The sequence below is a fragment of the Pogona vitticeps genome, chromosome ZW-PAR, assembly GCF_051106095.1.
Source record: "Pogona vitticeps strain Pit_001003342236 chromosome ZW-PAR, PviZW2.1, whole genome shotgun sequence".
NCBI classification, from domain to species: Eukaryota; Metazoa; Chordata; class Lepidosauria; order Squamata; family Agamidae; genus Pogona; species Pogona vitticeps.
Genome location: NC_135800.1, coordinates 9,985,150 through 10,006,736, shown reverse-complemented (window position 1 = coordinate 10,006,736; position 21,587 = coordinate 9,985,150). Strand labels below are relative to the sequence as shown.

The window sequence follows — 21,587 nt, the reverse complement described above, 5'->3', positions numbered from 1 at the left end:
ATTCTGGGCATCGTACTGCTCAGTTAACTTCTCCCATCTCTGAGATTGGTTTGTGGTAGGCCAGTGTGAAGGGGGACTCGGGGCCTTCGTTTGGGTTGCTCCCGACGTGTTAAAGCCCGAGCGACGTGCCGGCGAGCAGTGTGTGGTCCCAACCAAGAGTGGCCGCCCCTCCACGCTTTGAACTTGAATCCAGTTCCGTCAAGAGAGACCCGGAGGCCCCTCCCCGGGATGGAGCGGGTGGATTCCTTGTCCATGATCCCTTCGGAGCTGTTGTGTGTGTGTGTGTGTGTGTGTGAGAGAGAGGCTTCTAGGAAAGCCGAGGATGACCTCGGACTGACCTTTCCGTATCAACAATGAATCAGTCTCTTTTAAATCCCACCAGCTTGTGGCGGCTGCCTCGGCACAGGTGCGTTCAATCTGTGCGCTGTATGAAATTCTTCATTAAAGGAAAATCTTTTTTTTCCCCCCGCCGGGTTAAAAAAAAAAATCTTCCTATCTCAGCTAATGTTCACGGAATGCCTGATTCCTCTCCACCTCCAGTGGTTCACGAAGACCCTTGTGTGTCCTGGCAGTCCATTAGGGTCTGTCCTGCTTTCTAATTATATTGCAATAAAATAAAAGCTCATCATTCCCTGGAAGCTGTACAGATTATTGGATTTTCAGAGTTATTGTTCAACTAAGCTGGCTGGAGAGCTCAGTGGCTTAATTCTCTGGCTGTGGAGCCAGAGTTTGGGAGTTAGATTCCTGCCTGCATCTCCCAAGAGAGCAGCCAGCCTGGGTGTCCTTGGGCCAGCTGCACAGTCGTCCCAGGGCGCCCCCTAGAGGAAGGAATGATTCCTCATTGCCATCGCTCAGTGGAATTTTCATGGCGGTGTGCACATTCGAACTCAGGTCTCCTGAGTCTGCATTAGCACTCTAATCACTACACTACAGGTGCTCTCCAGATGTCTACTTATGATCATCATCATCGTCGTTGTCGTCATCGTCAACAACAACAATAACAACAATAATAACAATAACAACAACAACGACGATGACGATGATGATGATGATAATACTAATACTAATACTAATACTAATACTAATACTAATACTAATACTAATACTAATAAATAATAATAATAATAATAATAATAATAATAATAATAATAATAATAATAATAATAATAATAATAATAATAATAATAATAATAATAATACCATCAGGTGTTGTCAAGGAAGTCCAGTGTGGAATCAAACTCCCAAACCACTGAGCTATCCAGCATTTAGATAAACTCATGGCACAAAAAATGGGAAGAAAAAAAAAGTAACCCTGCAACCAGGATCACATCTTCTGGCAGTAAACTCCACAAGGTTTCCTTTAACATTTTTAATACAATGTGTATTGGATTCTTTAAAAAAAATATTTGAATAGTTTGTTTCTACCTATCTTTTTTTCCTTTTTTTTTTAATGATGTAAGCCATCTTGGCTCCTTTTCTGGAGTCGTCGTCATCATCATCATCATCATCATCATCATCATCATCATCATCATCATGATGTCTTGTCAATTCAGTTCCGACTTCTGGTGACCCTTTTCCGAGTTTTCCGGGTAGAAGACTCAAGCAGTCGTTTCTCATTCTCATCCTCTAGGGGGCGCCCTGGGACCACCGTGCAGCCGGCCCAAGGCCACCCAGGCTGGCTGTTCTCCCAGTGGGGGAATCAAACTCCCGACTTTTGGCCCTGCAGCCAGATGCCTAAACCACTGAGAGATCCAGCCAGGTTTATAGAGGGGGGAGGGAAGAGTTAAAATAATTTAAATAAATAAATAAATAAAGCAAACTATGTCTTGCTGGGATTTTGCCCAACATACTGTATATTGTTTCTTTGAATTTCTCCCCTCCGCTGTTTTCTATAAAGAACCACAAGGAAGCACTTTTCGAGGGTTGTGAAGTTGTCCATCGTCCAGAGTGAGCAACAGCTAGATAGAAGTTTGAGCAACTGGTATGCGGGTCACCCCACGGCTTCCCCACACTTGGGGGAGAGAGGCATCGGCTCCTGCTGAATTTCTAAGGATGATTTCTAAATTTTGCTTTCGTGCCTCCAAATTGCTGTTGCTGTCAAGTTGCACCTGGTTTAGGGTGAACCAAATAGAGTTTTCAAGGTATGTGAGATATTTAAAGGGGGGTTTTACCCGTACCACACTCCTCTTACCGTGTTCTCCCAAAAACAAGGGTCTTAGATTAATTTTTGCTCCAAAAAACACATTAGGGCTGATTTTCAGGGGATGTTTTATTTTTTTTCATGTACAGCCATCTACATTTATTCAAATACAGTCACGCCATCATCTTCTGGTTGCTGCACAATGGTGGAGGGCAGGGTTTCACTTATTTTTGGGGTAAGGCTTATATGACAAGAATCCTGAAAAATCACACTAGGGCTTATTTTCAGGTTAGGTCATATTTTTGGGGAAACAAGGGTGGAGAGTTGGATTTCACTTAACTAGGGCTTATTTGGGGGGTAGGGCTTATATGATGAGCATCCTGAAAAATCACACTAGGGCTTATTTTCAGGTTAGGTCTTATTTTCAGGGAAACAGGGTGTGAGGTTTGATGGCCAAACAAGGATTGGAACCGGGTCCTCTCACTTCCTAGCCCAACCCTCTATTCACTACACCCCACTGGCTCTCGTACATAAATTATCATTTCACAGCGAGCCTTGCGGCACAGTGTTTAAACTGCAGTACTGCAGTCAAGCTTCCACTCACCACCAGATTCCAATGGGCTCAAGTAGCCGGCTCAAGGTTGACTCAGCTTTCCATCCTTCTAAGGTTGGTAAACGGAGTGTCCAGCTCACCATGGAGACAATGTCTTCCTTGTGAAAATACGTTGCAAACCACCCAAGTAATTCTCCAGCACTATGGGCATTATATATGTCAAACCAATAAAAAATTAAATAAATATGTCATGTTATGGGAATGGCCATCCTCTTTGGTTCATTTATTTTCAGGCGTGATGCATATCCTCTCTTTTCTCGTGATATGCAAGTGGCCACCCTTCTCTCTGTAGACAGAAGAAGCCAATCCGCCCAGGTGGCTTCAAATCCAATTCCTCCCTCGTTGGTTCGTAGAGATTTAATTTCTGAAATGGCTCCGTGGCTGCAGATGATTTCTCTAGATTACAAGGTATTGTATTTCAATTTAAAATTAGGGGAAGAAATGAGAAGCCTTCCTTCCAGCGGGAGACGCAACACGAAATATCAATATTTTAATTTGGTTTCCGTAATCGGGTACCCATGAGATGAACAACATGCTGTAGCGGTACCCATCCGTGCCGACTTTTCCTCCGATCTTTCCCACAGATTGGAGAGGCGGCGCGGACGGACGGACCCAGAAGCCCACACGCAGAGCTGAAAGGGAAGACAAGCGGACTTCCTTCAGGAGACAACACTTATGACTTATGCATTGCCTGGAAAAGCCATAAGAAATTAATATGTGTTACAGAAACAGCAGCCCGGCATTAATATTTTAATGGGGGGGATGAATATTTAATCTGAAAGCCTTGATTTGAAAATGAACACGACAAGGCTGACACAGACGGAGGTGGTGGGGCTGTTAAGAAATGTTAATGATTTATAGGCCGTGTCAGTAGGAATAACTTCCACCTCCTTTTCCGTTATATAATGCCTTTGAAATATTGGTAAAGCGATTAGCAGGGACAAAAAAGGGGGGGGAGGGAGGCGAGAAAGGCGTTCAGGAGGTCCCGAGGGGATGAGAAGGGGAGAGAAAGAGAGATGGGTGTGTGTGTCTCCGTTTTGCCCCGGGTTACACCTATGTGTTCCCAGAAGCTGCCCCATAGGTGATCGGATAAGCTGTCGTAACTGCACTCTACCCAGTATCTTCCAGCATTTCCTGTGTTGGGGACACACACACACACACACACACACACACACACACACACACACACACACACACACACACACACACACACACACACACACACACACACACACACACACACACACACACACACAGCAGGGTGACAGAGGAGAGGGGCCCCCCATGCGCTGATTAAAATCACTCCTTTCTCCATCCACGACGACAAACGCATTGGTAGGCACACTGCGATACACAGAACGGTTTCGAGACAGGCTGGAGAGCGTAGGACGCCAGGTATGGGAAGTTGGAGTAACCAGTTGCTGTTGTCAAGTCACCTCTGTCTCCCGGCGGCCCCATGGAGGAGCAACCTCCAAAATGGGCTTCCCTCAACAGCCATGCTCAGCTCTTGGAAAACTTCAAGGCCTTGGCTTCATTTATGAGTCGATCCATCTCGTATCTGGTCTTCCTCTTTTCCTGCCGCTTTCGACTTTTCCTGCCACGATTGTCTTTTCCGGAGGATATTGCTTTCTCATCATGAAGAATGGGGCAGGCCTAGAGAAACGACGCATGTCTAGCGTGTCTGAAAGAGTTGGGTAGGGTGAGCTCGCAGAAGAGAAGACCAAGAGTAGATGCTGTCTAGGCGGGCAGAGTAGAAATCTAAGAAAGAAAGAAAGAAAGAAAGAAAGAAAGAAAGAAAGAAAGAAAGAAAGAAAGAAAGAAAGAAAGAAAGAAAGAAAGAAAGAAAGAAAGAAAGAAAGAAAGAAAGAAATGAATGAATGAATGAATGAATGAATGAATGAATGAATGAATGAATGAATGAATGAATGAATACAAGAGGTGACCACGCAATAAGCTTTCAGATACCTTCAAAGAGGATCACCTGGAAGAACCAGCATGTTTCAGCAAAAAAAAAAACAATCATCTTTGGATCCAAATTATAAGAAAGGAGATGCCACCTCAATGTTTAAGGGGAACTTCTTGGATATAAGACTGGACTTGGAAGAAGGCAGATTCCACTCTGATCAAAGGCTTCAACAAAGAGTTCGGATGGTCATGGCCAAGGATGTTTCATCTGTGGGTTTTTGGCAACGGCTGGAGATTACCGTTGCCATCCCTTCAATGCTGGATAGCTCTGTAGTTTAAAGTCTCTTTCTGCAGAGACGGAGAGTTCGATTCCCCCCTGGGGACTCCTTCACAGGGGCTGGACTTGATGATCCTTAAGGTCTCTTCCAGCTCCTAAGGTGAGGACGAGAATTAGGCTTCTATGATTGTTACTGAATCAAGGTCAGCCTAGATGGCAAAGGGAATTTGTATCCCCTGTTTCTCTAGCTGTGAGATTTCTTCTGATTTCCAGGCCTCAGCCATCAGAATTGACTACAAAGCCCATGCTTACCTACCGTTGACCCATCACAGAGTGAGCATGCCGAATGCAAGATACGGAGGTGAGGAAAGCACCTGTTGTGATGGAGGGAGCTGTCCCTTTAAAAAGGCATTACATTTGTAGTACAGTTTGATCCTCGGACCGAAGACCCCTCTCCTTCATCCTCTCCACCCCAGGCTGCTGCTCTGCTCAGCATCATTCTTCCTCAGCATTCGTGCGAGGGGGAAATTCACTAGGCTCTGGATTGCTTTCAGTGGGGACATGACTAGCTCACACAACTGGAAGCGGGTGATCGTCTGGAATCCAATGCCTTCAGGCAATCCGTGTTTTCTTAACAGCATCCTCCCCGCCCCCCCCCCCCCCCGGTTTCCCACTCTGATTCATCAGCTGTGGACAGCCCTCTTTGCGGGTTGAGTGCTAAACCACACAGCAGTGGATGATGTGATTTATCACAACCATGTTTATCACAACCATGTCACCTAGCTGTTGAGTCTTATTATCCCAGTCTCCTTTGACAGTTGGGTTGTGAGAGTTGAAGGGTCTAGGCAGGCAGAGAATTGAAGATCAAGGTTCTAGCCCTCAGTGAGGCATGAAAGTCACCTTGGTCTATTCACTCCTTGTCTACCTGACCTACCTCGAAGGCTTGTTATGAGGATAAAGACAGAGGAAGAGGGCCATTGAGGCCGCATTGAGCAAGCTGGAATAAACCCATACATTTTTGCTATGTGCGATGTCCACCTTATGCCAATTCTAACAGGGTTTTCATGGGACAGATATTGAAATAGTAATTTACCATGGCCACCTTCCAGCAGGTCCCATGGCCAAGAAGGAATTTGAACTGAGCTCTTCCATGTTGTGGTCTTCTATACACTCCTTTTAGTTAGTTAGTTAGTTAGTTAGTTAGTTAGTTAGTTAGTTAGTTAGTTAGTTAGTTAGTTAGTTAGTTAGTTAGTTAGTTAGTTCATTCGTTCATTCGTTCATTCGTTCATTCGTTAGTTCATTCGTTAGTTGTTCATTCGTTCATTTATTTGTTCATTCGTTCATTTGTTTGTTTTTATCCCACCTTTCTCCTTAAAAGGATCCAAGATAGCTTACATATCATTAAAAGACAACATTCAAAGCTAACAACACTAAGTTTACAAATAGTAAAAAGGACCAAATGAATATCATACTAAAAAACATAAACTACACCAAAATGTATTCAAACCAGTAAGGTACAAGAATCCATTGGGAAACCCCACTCAGACAGCTGGTCACTGAGGGAAAGCTTGCCTGAAGGGAAAGGTCTTTTAGCTGCTTGAGGAAGGGCAGCCAAGACGGAGCCAGGCGGGCTTCCAGTGGGAGGGAGTTCCAGAGTCTCTGGGAGCAGCGACAGAGATGCTTATCTCCTGAGTCCCCATCAGATGCCCCTGTGAAGGTGGCGGGACCGAGAGAAAGGCCTCTCCTATGGATCTTAACAACTGAGCAGGCTCGTAAAGGGCGATGCGGCCCTTGACATCGCTTGAGCCGAAGCTATTAAGACTTTATAGGTTAGTACTTTGAGTTCAGCCCAGAAACGGATGGGCAGCCAGTAGAGCTACTGGAACAGGGGGTTTATGTGGTCCCTGTAAGCAAGTCCCAGTTAGTCAACTGGCTGCTGTATTCTGGACCCAGTGAAGTTTCCCGACACTTTCCATAGGCAGCCCCACATAGAGAGCGTTACAGTAATCCAGCTGAGATGTAACTAAGGCATGGGTCAGATCATGGCCTCCCCAGGAAGGGATGTAGCTGGCACACTAGTTTTAATTCTGCAAATAAAGGCACTCCTGGCTACCCCTGAGACCAGGAATGAATCTAGGAGCCACCCCCAAGCTGTGCGCCTGCTTTTTCCAATGGGAGGGTAGCCGCATCCCGATTCCTTGATCTGCCTTCCGACTGATCAGGAGCACCTCCATCTCGTCTGGATTGAGTTTCAGTTTCTTCACCCTCATCCAGTCCGTGACTGAGTTCAGACACCAATCTGGAGCTGAAACCAGCCTCTATACGTGCAGTAAGTTTGGACTCAGCTCTAAGACATCCTCAGTTTTCAACGACGACTCTCGTTGTCCGTGGGGCAAATCTGCTCGACAGCTTTGCTGAAACACCGTCGGGTCATTTCGAAGGCCACCTTATCTATCTTAGAAGAAGCAGGGAGAGACGGAGCCATTTTCAAACCAAAACAAGAATCCTCAGGAAAAGCGTTCATAGTGGAGTCTGCAACCCATTATATCAGAACAGGAAAAGTCATCGTAAGGAAACAATAGCAAAGACGTTGGCATTGCCCGGTGTGGCTCCCTCGTGGTGCCAGGCGGTGGGTCCACAGCCCTCATGAATTCTGCACTTTGTCTTGCTTGAATACCATGTTTTAAAAACCTTTTCCCCCCTCCCCGCTTTTTCTGCAAAACATAAAAAGAGGAAAACAAAGATCAGAACCACACTGTGCGACCCAACACAAACAAGAGAGGGGTGTTGGCTGCCCTTTCCCTAATTTTGCAGCCTGGTGCTCTTATAAAGATCGGGCAATTTTTTATTTTATTTCATTTTATTGTTGCTCTTGTTTTAAAAGAAACCTACGTCAGCGGAGTCAGGAAACACTGAGGGGAAAATACAGGGCGCAATTCAAACGTTGGCTCAAAAAGAGAGGTGTGTTTGTTGTGTGTGTGAAGAGAATTTAGGGCTGTCGGGTGAGATGGAAGAGGAAGAAAGAGACTTAACATGAGAATGTTCAAGCTTTGCCACCAGCCTCAGCCTGTACATCATCGTCACAGTCAACAGCTTTTTGTTATGAATGTTGGCTTGGCCGAAGTAAAGAGGTCATGTGAGAAAGTGGCTAGGTAATTATTTTAGGGGCATGTGGAGGATTCTCCACCCCTCGCCCAAATTCTCCCCAATGTTTTGTCCAGACAAGGACTTTGAACTTGCTAAAACATGGGAGTCCTGCAGCTATAATTCTCACATGCTAAAATTCCATCATGCTGCAAAATATGTTAGTTTTAGTTAATTCTTCTAAGTAACACTTTGGGGGGGGTCATTTCTGGTGTGTGAACAATGTGATGGTCATCTTCCATTTCACTCTGAACTCTGAACAATTATGTATACTGCATGAATAAGCCTGTGGGCAAAATATCAAACTCCGTAAGCATGAACAAGGGGATTATTGTCTACAAAAAGCCACACTGAAATCTGTTAATCTCACAGGTATTTACGACAAGATCAACAGTGGCAATGCTACCTATGCTTTAGCTTTAAAGAATGATGCATAATGACCGCCATCTGGTGGCCTCTAGCTACCATTACATCAATCCACTGATGAAATATTGCTGATAATAAGTGGAGTCATTGGAAAGGAAAGAGAAAGGGGATTCATATCTGGTTTAGAGTGTGATGAGTAAAGAAATCCTCTGCAGGTCACCAAAAGGTGAATCCTCTTAGATCTGTATGTCAGTTGAAAAGAGGGTTCAGATCTCCTCTTGACACATGAAATGCACTAGGTCACTTTAGGAATCTTGCTGTCTCTCAGCATGACATACCCCAGAAGGATTTTGTAAATGGTAGAGGATACAACTGATGGGGAGAGAGAAGAGGAGATGATTTTTTTCAGACCTGTGTGCAACCTTGGAGCTCCTCAAGGGAAATATTATGCATACACTTACAGACATCCACTCCTTCCTATGTTCCACGCAAGTATAACCAAGGTGCTGACACTGTTCTGTCTTGGTTTCTTCTCTTCTTATTTTTTTGCATTTGAGATCTTTTAAATTTAAATCTATTTTTTTTTCATTTCCTGCTTTCCTGCATTTAGTCTTATGCCTTTTTCTCCACCCCTCTTGATCATATTAGATGCGTCTCCCATCCACAGAGGCACTCTGGCGGTATGAGTGGAATGTTTTGCTTTCATGCTGTCTTGCCTTCCTGCCCCTCTCGCTTTCTGGTTGAAGAACAATCCATCACACTATTCCTTGCCCTTCCTTCCGGAAAAGAAAACAAGGACAGGGTGGCAAAATAGGCCAAGGGAAGGAGGGCTGACCAGGTTAGAGTTGTAACCAAGTTAAGGCTTTTTCAAGCAAACTATGGTTTGGTAGGAATGAGATCATGAGAACTTAAGAAGGGTTAAGGATTATTATTATTTCCTAGACTGCCTCTCGTTAACCCAAAAGCCAACATCCTATTGGTGTTCATATAACATCTGCATAAGTTGCCACCGTTAGCTGCAGCTAATTGGAGATGTTCCAAGGTTGTGTGGTCAGTCACACACGTAACTGCACCCCCAAGATGCACCCCAGGACCTTCTCAATTAGTGGCCATTAGCCACAGCAAATTACACAAACCTTAATTAATTTATGCTTGCTGTCTTTCCAGATGTTTACCTTCAGACATGCTTGTTACTTCTAATTAGAGTAATGCCACCAAATCAATGGGATTATGGACTACCATAACCACCTTCATTCATTCATTCGAGAGAAAGAGTGTGTGCATTTGTATTTTTGTGTGTGTGTGTACGCGTAGACACAAAAGGACCGATCTGATACTTTAAAAAGATACAAGCAACCCATCCGAAGCTTCTGTCCATGCAGCAAAGCCTTGTCACTGGCGCATTTCTCTTTATTCAGATTAAAGCATTTCTTGGTGAGTACGATTTACTTGATTTGGAGCCACCCCTTCTCTTCTTTTTTCCAGGGGTTTCACAAAACACCTGGTCTATCGGTGGGGCAAGACACATATATTTTGAGCCCCTCATCCAGGGAAGAGGAGAGAACTCACACAAACCGAGATGGGATGAATCCACTGGATTGAGTCCTAGCATTCTTCTTGCTCTTTGCAGTAGTGGCAGTTGTCATTCCCATGGTTTTACATCCGTCCCCTCAGCAGCTGGGTCATCACAGCTCACACTTATTATGGGATTAATGGTAAGAGGCCTCCAGTCCAAGCGGAGTGAAAGGCTGGTTATCATCCGAGTGGAACAGAGTTAAGAGACCCTCTGGACCCTTATATTTAGACCAAACACAATCAGGGCTGAATCAGGTATCCGTACCAAGTCATTGTTTGTTTAGTTGAGAACTGTTCTGATGGCCTTCCATGTGTTTATCCAAATACAGCCCTGCCTCTCAACCAAATGAATGAGGCCAATGACAATCCGGCGTATTTAAAAGGGAATAAAACAGCAAGCAGAAGATTCGCTGAAATTCGCTTTTATTTTCAATTATCCTGTGACTCTTCCACAGGAGTTCTGTTCAAGGAGGGAATGGATCCATCGAAAACATTTGGCTTCCATCCAAATGTTCTCCCTCTTCCAAACCTTCATTTCTGAAGAACATTCCAACTTGGGGGAAATTCTTATCAACACCAGTATAGTCTTCCTTCCTTCCTTCCTTCCTTCCTTCCTTCCTTCCTTCCTTCCTTCCTTCCTTCCTTCCTTCCTTCCTTCCTTCCTTCCTTCCTTCCTTCCTTCCTTCCTTCCTTCCGTCCTTCCTTCCTTCCTTCTTTCCTTCCTTCCTTCCTTCCTTCCTTCCTTCCTCTCTCTCTTTTCCTTCCTTCCTTCCTTCCTTCCTTCCTTCCTCTCTCTCTCTTTTCCTTCCTTCCTTCCTTCCTTCCTTCCTTCCTTCATCAGCTCCTTCCTTCCTTCCTTCCTTCCTTCATCAGCTCCTTCCTTCCTTCCTTCCTTCCTTCCTTCCTTCCTTCATCAGCTCCTTCCTTCCTTCCTTCCTTCCTTCCTTCCTTCCTTCCTTCCGTCCTTCCTTCCTTCCTTCTTTCCTTCCTTCCTTCCTTCCTTCCTTCCTTCCTTCCTTCCTCTCTCTCTTTTCCTTCCTTCCTTCCTTCCTTCCTTCCTCTCTCTCTCTTTTCCTTCCTTCCTTCCTTCCTTCCTTCCTTCCTTCCTTCCTTCCTTCCTTCATCAGCTCCTTCCTTCCTTCCTTCCTTCCTTCCTTCCTTCCTTCCTTCATCAGCTCCTTCCTTCCTTCCTTCCTTCCTTCCTTCCTTCCTTCCTTCCTTCCTTCCTTCCTTCCGTCCTTCCTTCCTTCCTTCTTTCCTTCCTTCCTTCCTTCCTTCCTTCCTTCCTTCCTTCCTTCCTCTCTCTCTTTTCCTTCCTTCCTTCCTTCCTTCCTTCCTCTCTCTCTCTTTTCCTTCCTTCCTTCCTTCCTTCCTTCCTTCCTTCCTTCCTTCCTTCATCAGCTCCTTCCTTCCTTCCTTCCTTCCTTCATCAGCTCCTTCCTTCCTTCCTTCCTTCCTTCCTTCCTTCCTTCCTCCCTCCCTCCCTTCCTTCCTTCAACAGCTCCTTCCTTCCTTCCTTCCTTCCTTCCTTCCTTCCTTCCTTCCTTCCTTCCTTCCTTCCTTCCTTCCTTCCTTCCTTCCTTCCTTCCTTCCTTCCTTCCTTCATCAGCTCCTTCCTTCCTTCCTTCTGTCCTGAAATGGTCATACATGCCCTGTTAGAATCCTAGAATCATGGAGTTGGAAGAACCTATAAGGACATTGAGTCCACTCTCCCCCCCCCAACTCAAGGCAGGGATCCAAATCAAAGGAAATCTGAAAGCTGGCTGTCCAATTTCTTCTTGAAGGCCTCTAGCATTGGAGTGCTCAACACCTCATGGGTCCCGTTGTACTGTTCTGACAGTTAGGAAGTTTTTCCTGATAGTCAACCAAAATCTGGCTTCCTGTCACTTGAGCCCATTATTATGTGTTACTCTGGGATGATCAAGAACAGATCCTGCCCCCTCTTCTGTAGGACCACCTTTCAAGCCTTTAAAAAGTGCTCTCCTCTCCCCGACTTCTTTTCTCAAGGCTAAACAGGCCCACTTCTTTCAGTCTTTTCTCAAAGGGCTTGGTTTCCAGCCCCTTGATCATCCTTCCTGCCCTCTTCTGAACTTGCCCCAGTTTGTCGGCATCCTTCTTGAAGCGGAGTGCCAAGGTAATCCTGTTGTGATCTATGCAGGAACTGGTAGATGATTTTCTCTTCCAGCACGCCACATGAGCTGTTTCAAGTGCCCTCCTCCTTGTCTCACAGATGAAAACATACTCACACCTAATCCTCATACAAAGGGCGTTATTTGTTTTCTTTTTTTAAAGAACATATCATATTTTCACATTTTTCTTTATACACTGGAGGAGAAGAAACTGATGATTTTCTTTATTTAACTAAATGCAGGAGAAACCCCCTGAACAGGTTCATCCCTCCCTCCCTCCTGGCCGGGGCCTTTGATGGTTTAAATTGATGTCTGCTTAGAAGCCCAGTAAACATCTCAAGTAAAATGGGCTAAATATAATCAATGGCACTTCCATAAGCGTTGATGTCCTATAGTAGGCCTGGTCTCATTAAGAGAAGCAAATGGATTTAGTGTATAACTTATAGGCAACTTTCGGTGTACAACTTGCTTAATATTGTAAGATTTTGGCATATACATCACGTAAGGTTTTGACTTGCAAATTTTTTTAAGAGCACTTTTTCCAAATTTTTGAAATGCAAACATTTGTTCCTTGCTCCATGTAAATAGTGTTTCCATTATTAAACTGGATAGGCCTGTGGTTCCCACCCTTAGGTCCCCGGATGTTCTTGGACTACAACTCCCAGAAGCCTTCACCAGTAGCTGGGCTGGCCAGGATTTCTGGGAGTTGTAGTCCAAGAACATCTGGGGAACCCAAGTTTGGGAGCTACTGGGATAGGTACATGGGGGCAAAAAGATTATTCTAACTTGGCCGAGGGTTCGAATGATTAGCCCTTCAAAGTCCAGAGTCCCACCATGGTGTAGGGGTTAGGGTGAGTGGCGGAGACTTGAGAGAGACCGGTTCAAAGTCCCTATCAGCCCAGAAATCTCACTGAGTCATCTTGGGACACTCATTCTGTCTTAGACTGATCTACCTCACAGGATGGCTTTCAAGAGAAAGTAGGGAATGAGGAAGGAAGCAGAGAGTGCCCCCCTTGTTGAGCTTGTGTGAGAAAAGTCAAAAAAAGTTTTTTAAAAAAGATTGGAAACATCAGCAACACATAGTGATGCTTTGTTGTTGTTTAGAAGGCATGAGGATTTTCAACTCTACCTCTCTTAGCCTGAGTAGAGACAAAGGAACCCAAGTTAAAGAAGATCTGACAGATGGTTGCCTGTTTTTCTCTTGACGGCCTCCAGCATTAGAGCCCTCACCACCTCCTGAGGTCATGGGTCCCGTTGTCGTACTGCTCTAGCAGTTAAGACATTTTTCCTGATATTCAGCTGAAATCCGGCTTGCTGTCACTTGCTATCATGTCTCCCCTCCATCTTCTTTTCTCAAGGCTAAATATGCTGAGGTCTTTCAGTTTTTCCTCATAGGGCTTGTTTTATGGGAACTTCCAAAACTTTGCACTCTCTTCAAAAACTATGATTTGTGTGCGACGGAACAAAAACATAGATGATGTTCTCCTGATGTGTTTATAAGATCCACAATGCAGATGCATGTTCAAACTTACTGTACCGTTGATGGCTGTTTCTCTCTTTGCAAAACTCCTGTTGGCTGTTGGACATCTACATGATGACACTGCCGAACCAAGGAACCTTTTGCTGGGGCTTCAACTTCTTTGTTGTTGTTGTTTAGTCGTGTTCGACTCTTCGTGACCCCATGGACCAGAGCACGCCAGGCGTTCCTGTCTTCCACTGCCTCCCAGAGTTGGGTCAAATTCATGTTGGTCACTTCGGTGACCCTGTCCAACCATCTCATCCTCTGTCGTCCTCTGTCTCCTCCTGCCATCACACTTTCCCAACATCAGGGTCTTTTCCAAGGAGTCTTCTCTTCTCATGAGATGGCCAAAGTACTGGAGCCTCAGCTTCAGGATCTGTCCTTCCAGCGAGCACTCGGGCTTGATTTCCTTCAGAACAGATAGGTTTGTTCTCTTTGCAGTCCAGGGGACTCTCAAGAGCCTCCTCCAGCACCACAATTCAAAAGCATCAATTCTTGGGCGGTTAGCCTTCTTTATGGTCCAGCTGTCACTTCCATACATCGCTACTGGAAAAAACATAGCTTTGACTATGCGGACCTTTGCTTAGAGAAGACTAAAATCAATGAGATCCATGGCCCTTGTGACTTGTCTATGTCAGACTGATTCTGATGAATTATTATTTGAATACGACCCAATCTGGAACCAACCCAAGATTTTCTAAGCCACAATGGTCACTCCTGTGATCTGATAAAGAAGTGGGCCTTAGGTCCCTTTTCTCTTTTTCCATGGCTTGCCAGGATTGTTCCCTGCAGATTTTTATTTGAAGTCTTCCACAGAGGCAGTTTTTGAAACGCCTTTTTGTCTCTCATAAGAGGCCAGACGTGAAGTCGACGCATTTAGTCTGTGGCGTCTCATCTCATATTTTAAAGGCATGCGTCCGGCATTCACTGTCTCCACGGCCAGTCGAGTTCTTCTTTTGCCCAACGAGGAGGCTGGGGAAGCAGTTAAGCCAACGTGACAAAAATATATTCGTTACGACCGGTTTTAGGCTCCGTTCCTGTCAAACGGGGTGATTGTCCCACACCATCTCAAAAACAAAACAAAACCCCCCTCTGAAGAGGCAGGAGAGTTGACCATTTCAAAGAATCTTGCTAAAGTTGACGAGTTACTGGCTGAGATGATTTATCCAGATCTCTTTCAATCTGGCGTCAGGCCTAGTTATGAAAAGGAGACAGTGCTAGTTGTCTTGGTGGTTGATCTCTGCTGGGTACTGGACAATAGATGTTCCTCTTCATTCTTCTAAAATTGTAGCGGTTTTCAATCCCATCAACCACATTTATTTATTTTCCTTGCGAAACATCAGAAATGCCATTGCACTAAGAGAGCAAGGGGATCCATTCCAGCCGCTGAAGGGTGAGGAAAAATATGACATTGCCAACCGCTGGAATGCAAATTTTTAGGGCCGCGTCCAACCCTCATTAGCAAGGCTCAAACTCCTCAGGCCATAAGCTATTATACTGACTAATTGGATTTATCTTCCCCGCGGCCTCCAGCCAGCTCAGGCACAGCTGTTTCTACCATTAGGCTACAGGAGGCAAATGCCTCAGGCAGCAGATGTTCTGATTGCCTTGAGGGAGAAAAAGCAAGCTGTGAGAAGGAGGAGGAAAGATGTACCTGAGAGGTGCAGTCCGCATGTTGATTTAGAAAAGGCAACTGGAGAAAACCCAACCAGCTGTCTCTTTGTGCAGATAGCTTGCTCCATCCAGTGGTGTTATATTTCAAGAGAAGACCAAGCCAACAGTGGAGTTGAACCCTGAGAGGAACTAATTAATGAATCAATCAAGCCCCTGTCTTGTCTGAGGTAACTTGGAAGGAACTTTCTTTTCCAGGGTCAGCTCTGGAGGGACATCTTCAAAGCTGTGCATCTGCCCAGGTTTGGAGACCAGCAGAGGGCTCCTGATTCAAAAGTGCAGCTTTACACGAGACACATAAACCAGGACTGACAGCTCCCTTGGCTAGGTCAAAGAGATCCCCCCCCCACGGCTTCCCACATAACATATTTGCAATTTCTTTCTGCTGGTTGATTTTCAATTAACTTAATGTCAGGCATTGCTATTTTCAGGGTGGCAGAACGAAGTCCATTTCTAACACGAAGGAAGAGAGAACTGTGAACAGCCCTTTGCAAGGAAGTTCATTATTTCCCGGGACAAACCTCATCCGTGACGCTCACCTAACTCTTAAGCACACACACACACTCACACACACACACACAAACGTCCAGTAACATAATAGCCTACCAACAGTTTAAATTTCTGCTTAGCTTAGCAGAACTGTGCAGTGTTTTGGACAGTGTTGCAAAAGCCGATAAGGAACCCCTAACAATTGACCGTGGAGGCATCTCTTATGCAGGTTAATAAAACAGAGCGTAACTTTGAATTCTCCAACATTGAAATTCGCACATTCCTTGACTCCAGAATCACAGGGCAAACGTACTGCAAAGCTCTTGTTGTTGTTGTTGTTGTTGTTGTTGTTGTTGTTGTTGTTGTTGTTGTTGTTGTTGTGTGCTGGCGAGTCACCCCCCCGACTGACAGCTATGGATGAGCCATCTCCAAATTGTTATGTCCTCAAAACCTTTGCTCATCTCTAACTTAACCCTGTGGGATCCTTTAGGACAGCGGTCCCCAACCTTGGGCCTCCAGATGTTCTTGGACTACAACTCCCAGAAGCCTTCACTACCACCTCTGCTGGCCAGGATTTCTGGGAGATAAAGTCCTAGAACATCTGGAGATCCAAGGTTGGGGACCACTGCCTCCCACCTTTCCCATCGTTAATGTCTTCCCTAAAGAATCCTGCCCCGGGTGTCCACAAAGCTCTCCTCCAGCGTCACATTTCAAATGAATCAATTTTTTTCCCATCAGCTTTCTTTACGGTCCTGCTTTCACACCCACTGTACTGAAAGGAAGGAGTGGGTTTGGAAGGGGCAGAAATCTCTTGTGTGAACGCCTGCATGGGCTAATTTCAGGCATCTGCCAACGAATGGATCCACCACCACCACGATGATCACCTGGTGGCATAGCCTTCCCCACAGGGGCAGGAATGCCAAGTGGCCAAGACGACACAGAAGGTGAGTTATGAGAAATACCTACAGTGGACCCTTGACTTACAGACGGCTTAACTTACAGACTTTTTGAGTTACAGACTTCTCTGGACGCAAAATTTAGGTTTGACTTGCAGACTGAGAATGGACTTACAGACCAGAAAAAAACCAAAATGGAACAAAAACGGCCTGTTACGGGATTAATCGGTTTTCAATGCACTGTAGGTCAATGGAGACTTGACTTACAGACTTTTTGACTTGAGAACCACCTTCCAATACGGATTAAGTTCTCAAGTCAAGACCCCACTGTATTTAAAAGGACTGGGCTCAGAAAATGCTCAGCAACCCACAACAAAAACACCCTTCTGTGCTTGCCTGTTAGGAGCTGAAGGTCTGTTTCAATAAAAAAAAGTTCTTGTAGACCACAGGGGACGGGACCAGGCGGGCCTCCCATGGGTGGGTGTTTCATAAGCCGGGAACATCCACGAAGAAGGCCCTGCGGCTCTTTTCCTAACCTATAGAAGCAAGGTTTTAAAATTATGCACACATTTTGGGATGAGTCCCAGACTAAAGCAGAGGGTGGATGTACCTAAGAGAAGAGGACCGGTGAATGTTTTGGGAGGAGTGGCAACGAAACCCAAGGAAAAGCCCAAGCAGGGCCACGATGAAGCCCTGGAAGTAGCCAAGAGATGTTTGTGTGCCAAGAACGAAACAGCAGCCTGTATCCTGCCGAGACGGAAGGACAAACCGATATCCAGTGCTATTCTCAGGGACCACCTTCTGGGGTGAAGTCTCAAAAGGGCCAAGAATTCCAGCATCTTATCTTAATTGGGGAGTAGAAGCCCCTAAGGAGTTGATGATAATATAATATAGCCTTGGAACGGCAGAGCGGGAAAGGACCCTGGAGAGCATCACGTCCAGCCCCTTAAAAGGGGAAGAGGGCATCGAACTCTCAGCCTCTGAGATATCATCTACTGAGTTCTCCATGGTAGCAATCTCGGGCTCTTGAGTTCTGCCTCCAAAGCCAGCAAGAATAATTTCTGAGAACAAGATGCCGATGGCACAGACTTACACAAGAGTTGCAACCCTTCCCAGGTGTATAAACAAAGCCAGAGAGAGAGAGAGAGAGAGAGAGAGAGAGAGAGAGAGAACATACATACTATATTTGCTGGCGTATAAGACTACTTTTTTGCCCTGAAAAATATGCTTCCAAGTGGGGGGGGGGTCGTCTTATACGCTGGGTACACTTCAGTTGGGATAGACATAGCTGCCCATAGTAGCCTTCCTATGCTCGCCCGGTGCCCATAGTAGCCTCCCAATGCCTGCCCACCTCATTCTACATACCGTCCAGTATGGAGCACCCGCCCATCACCTCATCTGATGGGAGGCCCATTCTGAATCTTTTAATTCCTGCAAGAGGCATCAAGATCTCACACCAAGATCTGCCTGCCTGTTTTCTGAATGGAAACTGCTGCAGCTAATGCCGTTGTAAGAGCCCAGATTTCCATTTTTTCTGCTTACTGGAGTGTTTTTAGTATTCTTTTTTTTTTCTCCTTAAAACAACAACACGCCACCTTGCTGCCATCAGGGGGAGCTTTTGAGAGCTCTCAAGAACCAAACATACATACACAAGTACGTGTGTAGGGTGTGTGTATGTATGCATATGTATACAGAGACCAAGAGAGATTGTGGAACTGGAGGGGGGGAATAGATAAAAGGTGAACGTGTTCTGAATCTTACCTGTGGCAACAACTCAGTAGAAGGGCAGGGGTTGTGTGCGTGTGTGATACTCAACATGGGGCAGTTTTATTTATTTCTCTCTCTCTCTCTTTTTCCAACCCCAGAAGAGGCAAGATCCAAAGTCAACCCAGATAACCTTCCAAACCTCTAGTTTGGCTCTCCTTGGCTACTGGGCTGAACACAGCTTTTTTCTCTTCTTCTTCTTCTTTTTTCCTTTTCGCTCCTCCAGGATGATGATCCGATGGGAAACCTTGGATGGGCCTGGCTCTCTCTCTCTCTCTTTTTCGGTGGGGCGGGCAGGGAGCGAACCAACACAGCTCGTCCCGGCCCTCCCAAAAAAAACTGCAACTCAGGGGGGCCGCCGAGAGGGGAGCTTGGCTGTGGATTGCATAACTTTTAAGGAAATAATCCGAGGAAAAGAAAATTTAACACAGAGAGAGAGAGAGAGGGAGAGAGAAAAGGCAATTAAGGGAGAGAGGGAGCGAGAGAGAAAGAGCAAAAAAAAAAAATTCAGAGAATCAAGTTTCAAGACTCTTTCGGCGCTGCGGGAAAAAATAATGTAGGGAAGAGGTTTACTAGCAAAATGCAAAGGGGTTCCTAAGGAGGGGGGGGAGAGAGAGAGGGAGAGTGCGAGAGGTGCCAAAAAAGGAGGGGGAAACACGGGCATGTATGTTTTGGACAGGTTTAAAAGGGGATCGGAGGGGAAAAACTGCGATCAGTCTGTTACCTTTGCGCTGGACCGTCTCCCTCCTTTGGAAATAAAAATAAAATAAATAAATAAATAGCGATCTCCCGAAGAGGCATGGCCAGGGAGAGTGAAGGGGGGGGGAAGAGAGAGGGGGGGCACGATCAGGGCGCTCTAACCTGTTTCAGGCTCTTTGCTGTGGCGTGTCACTCGTCTTGATCCCGGAGTGATCGATTAGTCACGATCCCTGCTCTCTTTTTTCTTTTCTTTTTTAAAATATTTTTTTCCGGTGTTGGGGGGGTGTTGGGGGGGTGGGAAGAGAGGAAGGAATCCGGATTGAGGTGGAGCAGCACCAAGAGACGGAGAGCGCGGGGAGGGGGGGGCGCGCTGGAAAGAGCCGAAATTAGCAGTTTCTTGTTTACTCATCATCTTGAAGGGGGCTTCTTCTCCCTCTTTCCTCCCCCCCCCCCAGTCTTTTTCTCTCTCTTTCATTTAAGTGGAGAAGGAGGGGAGAGAGAGGGGGGGAAAAGGAGGTTGTGGCTTATGTATAAAAAATACACATACATATATATTAAATGGCATAGCGCATCTTTGGGGGGAACCTCGTGCGCCCGAACCTTTCTGTTTTGGGTGGAGGCTGATTCTTTTTAAGGAGGGGGGGGAAGAGAGAGAGAGAGAGAGAGAGGAGCAGAACAGAACAGAAAGAAGGAAAGGAAAAGAGAGAGAGAGAGTTGAAATTTCATTTCATGTTGGTTGCAAAAGGCTAGCAAAGGGGGAGTCAGGCGCGCTGCTGGGGTGGGGGGGCGAGAGAGAGAGAGAGAGAGAAGGAGAAGGCGAGCAACTGAGAAGGGTTATAAAAAGAGCGCGTCCCCCCGAAAGGGGTGAAGGCGGCGGGAGAGGTGGGGGGGAGAGAGAGAGAGAGAGAAGGGAGGTAAAGAGGCGGCGAGGTGGAGCCCAAAACTGGCAGCCCGGGCGGACTTGCCGGGGAGTAAGCGAGGAGGGGGGAGCGGGGGGAGACGCTCGGAAATGCGGCGCTGGGCTCGGCTCCTGCCCTTCGCGCTCCTGTGTGCGGCGGCGGCGGCGGCGGCGGCAGCGGCGGCAGGAGGCGGCGGCGGAGCGGCGGCGGGCAGGACCAGGACGCGAGCGCGACCGGCGGCGCCCGTCCACACGCGGAGCGCCGAATGCGGGTTAGAGGAACGCTCTCGCCGGGCGCGGCGGGAGACGCGGCTCTTCCAGCAGCAGCAGCAACATCATCACCATCATCACCAAGCGCTCCGCTGGCAGGCCCCCGGGCCGGGCACCTGTGCCACGCGCGTCGCCCGCGGCCGGCGCGCCTTCTCGGCCTCCGCGGCCGCGGAGACGCTCCGCCTGCCCCGGAGGCGGCGGCGGCGCTCGGCGGGGACCCAAGGCGGCGGCGGCGGCGGCGGCGGCGGGGAGGGCCCTTCGCCGCTTCCTCCTCCGCCTGCTCCTCCTCCTCCTCGCCCGGCGCTCCTCAGCCCCAGCGCCAGCCGGGCGCTCTACTTCCGCGGCCGCGGCGACCAGCTGCGGCTCAAGGCGGAGGTGGAGCTGCCGCGCCAGGAGTTCACCGTCCAAGCCTGGCTGCGGCCCGAAGGAGGGCAGAAGGCGCCGGCCGTGGTGGCAGGTAAGCGGGAGCCGGGCAGGCGGGGGGAGGAGGGGGGAGGAGGAAAGAAAGAAAGAAAGAAAGAAAGAAAGAAAGAAAGAAAGAAAGAAAGAAAGAAAGAAAGAAAGAAAGAAAGAAAGAAAGAAAGAAAGAAAGAAAGAAAGAAAGAAAGAAAGAAAGAAAGAAAGAAAGAAAGAAAGAAAGAAAAAGTCATGGGCGGAAAGGGAAAGTTCGGGAGAAAGTGGCGGGTGCGCAGAGAGCGCCAGGACAGAAAGTGGCGCGCGGGGGCTGCGCGCAAGGGAGAAAACCCGGCAGGGAATGTTGCGGGGTGCGCAGGGGCGAGCGAGCGGAGAAAGTGGCGCGGAGGGGGGGTGCGCGCAGAGGGGGGGGAAGGACGAGGAGGGTGGCCAGAGCAAAGGAGGGGGGGCTTTCCGCGCCCTCGCAACCTTGGCGAGGGGTCCGTTCCGGACTTTGCGCCCGGGCGCGCTGCCCGCCGTTTTTTTTTTTTCCCCGCGCCGGGCGGTTTTTACGCGGCTTTCGGATCCGGCGCGTCTTGCTCGGGCTTTTCCAAGAGCGCGGAAGGGAGAACTCCGGTCGGATGCGGCGACGCCCGATGTTAACAACAACAACAACAACAAGGACACGTGCCGCTGGGGCGCGGACCTTGCGCGCGCGCGCATCCCTCCGAGGCTGGGGCGCGGGCGCGTGCACGGGGAGGGGGACGCACTCTCCCTGGAGCCGGTTTGCTGGGGGACAGCGGGGCGGGGAGGGGAGGGAGGGAGAGAAGGGCGGCAGG

The 21,587-nt window shown here is 47.4% G+C and overlaps 1 protein-coding gene and 2 long non-coding RNA genes across 3 annotated transcripts in view; 2 read left to right on the top strand and 1 right to left on the bottom strand.

Annotated features, from left to right (window-relative positions):
• Positions 1-1,703: 1,703 nt before the first annotated feature.
• On the top strand, positions 1,704-5,383 carry LOC140702956 (uncharacterized). The gene is made up of 2 exons (XR_012082228.2): positions 1,704-3,161; positions 3,338-5,383. It is a non-coding gene; the product is annotated as an uncharacterized LOC140702956 (long non-coding RNA).
• Positions 5,384-15,036: 9,653 nt separating this feature from the next.
• LOC144585150 (uncharacterized) lies at positions 15,037-19,465 on the bottom strand. Its single transcript, XR_013539664.1, has 2 exons — positions 19,350-19,465; positions 15,037-19,235 (listed from the first exon to the last, which is right to left on the bottom strand). It is a non-coding gene; the product is annotated as an uncharacterized LOC144585150 (long non-coding RNA).
• A 731-nt stretch (positions 19,466-20,196) lies between these two features.
• The window catches only part of PAPPA (pappalysin 1), a 160,207-nt gene continuing 158,816 nt past the window's right edge, over positions 20,197-21,587 (top strand). The window contains exon 1 of the mRNA XM_072985014.2: positions 20,197-20,812. Within this exon, the coding sequence (XP_072841115.2) occupies positions 20,197-20,812 (616 nt within the window). The remainder of the gene's footprint in view (positions 20,813-21,587) is intronic.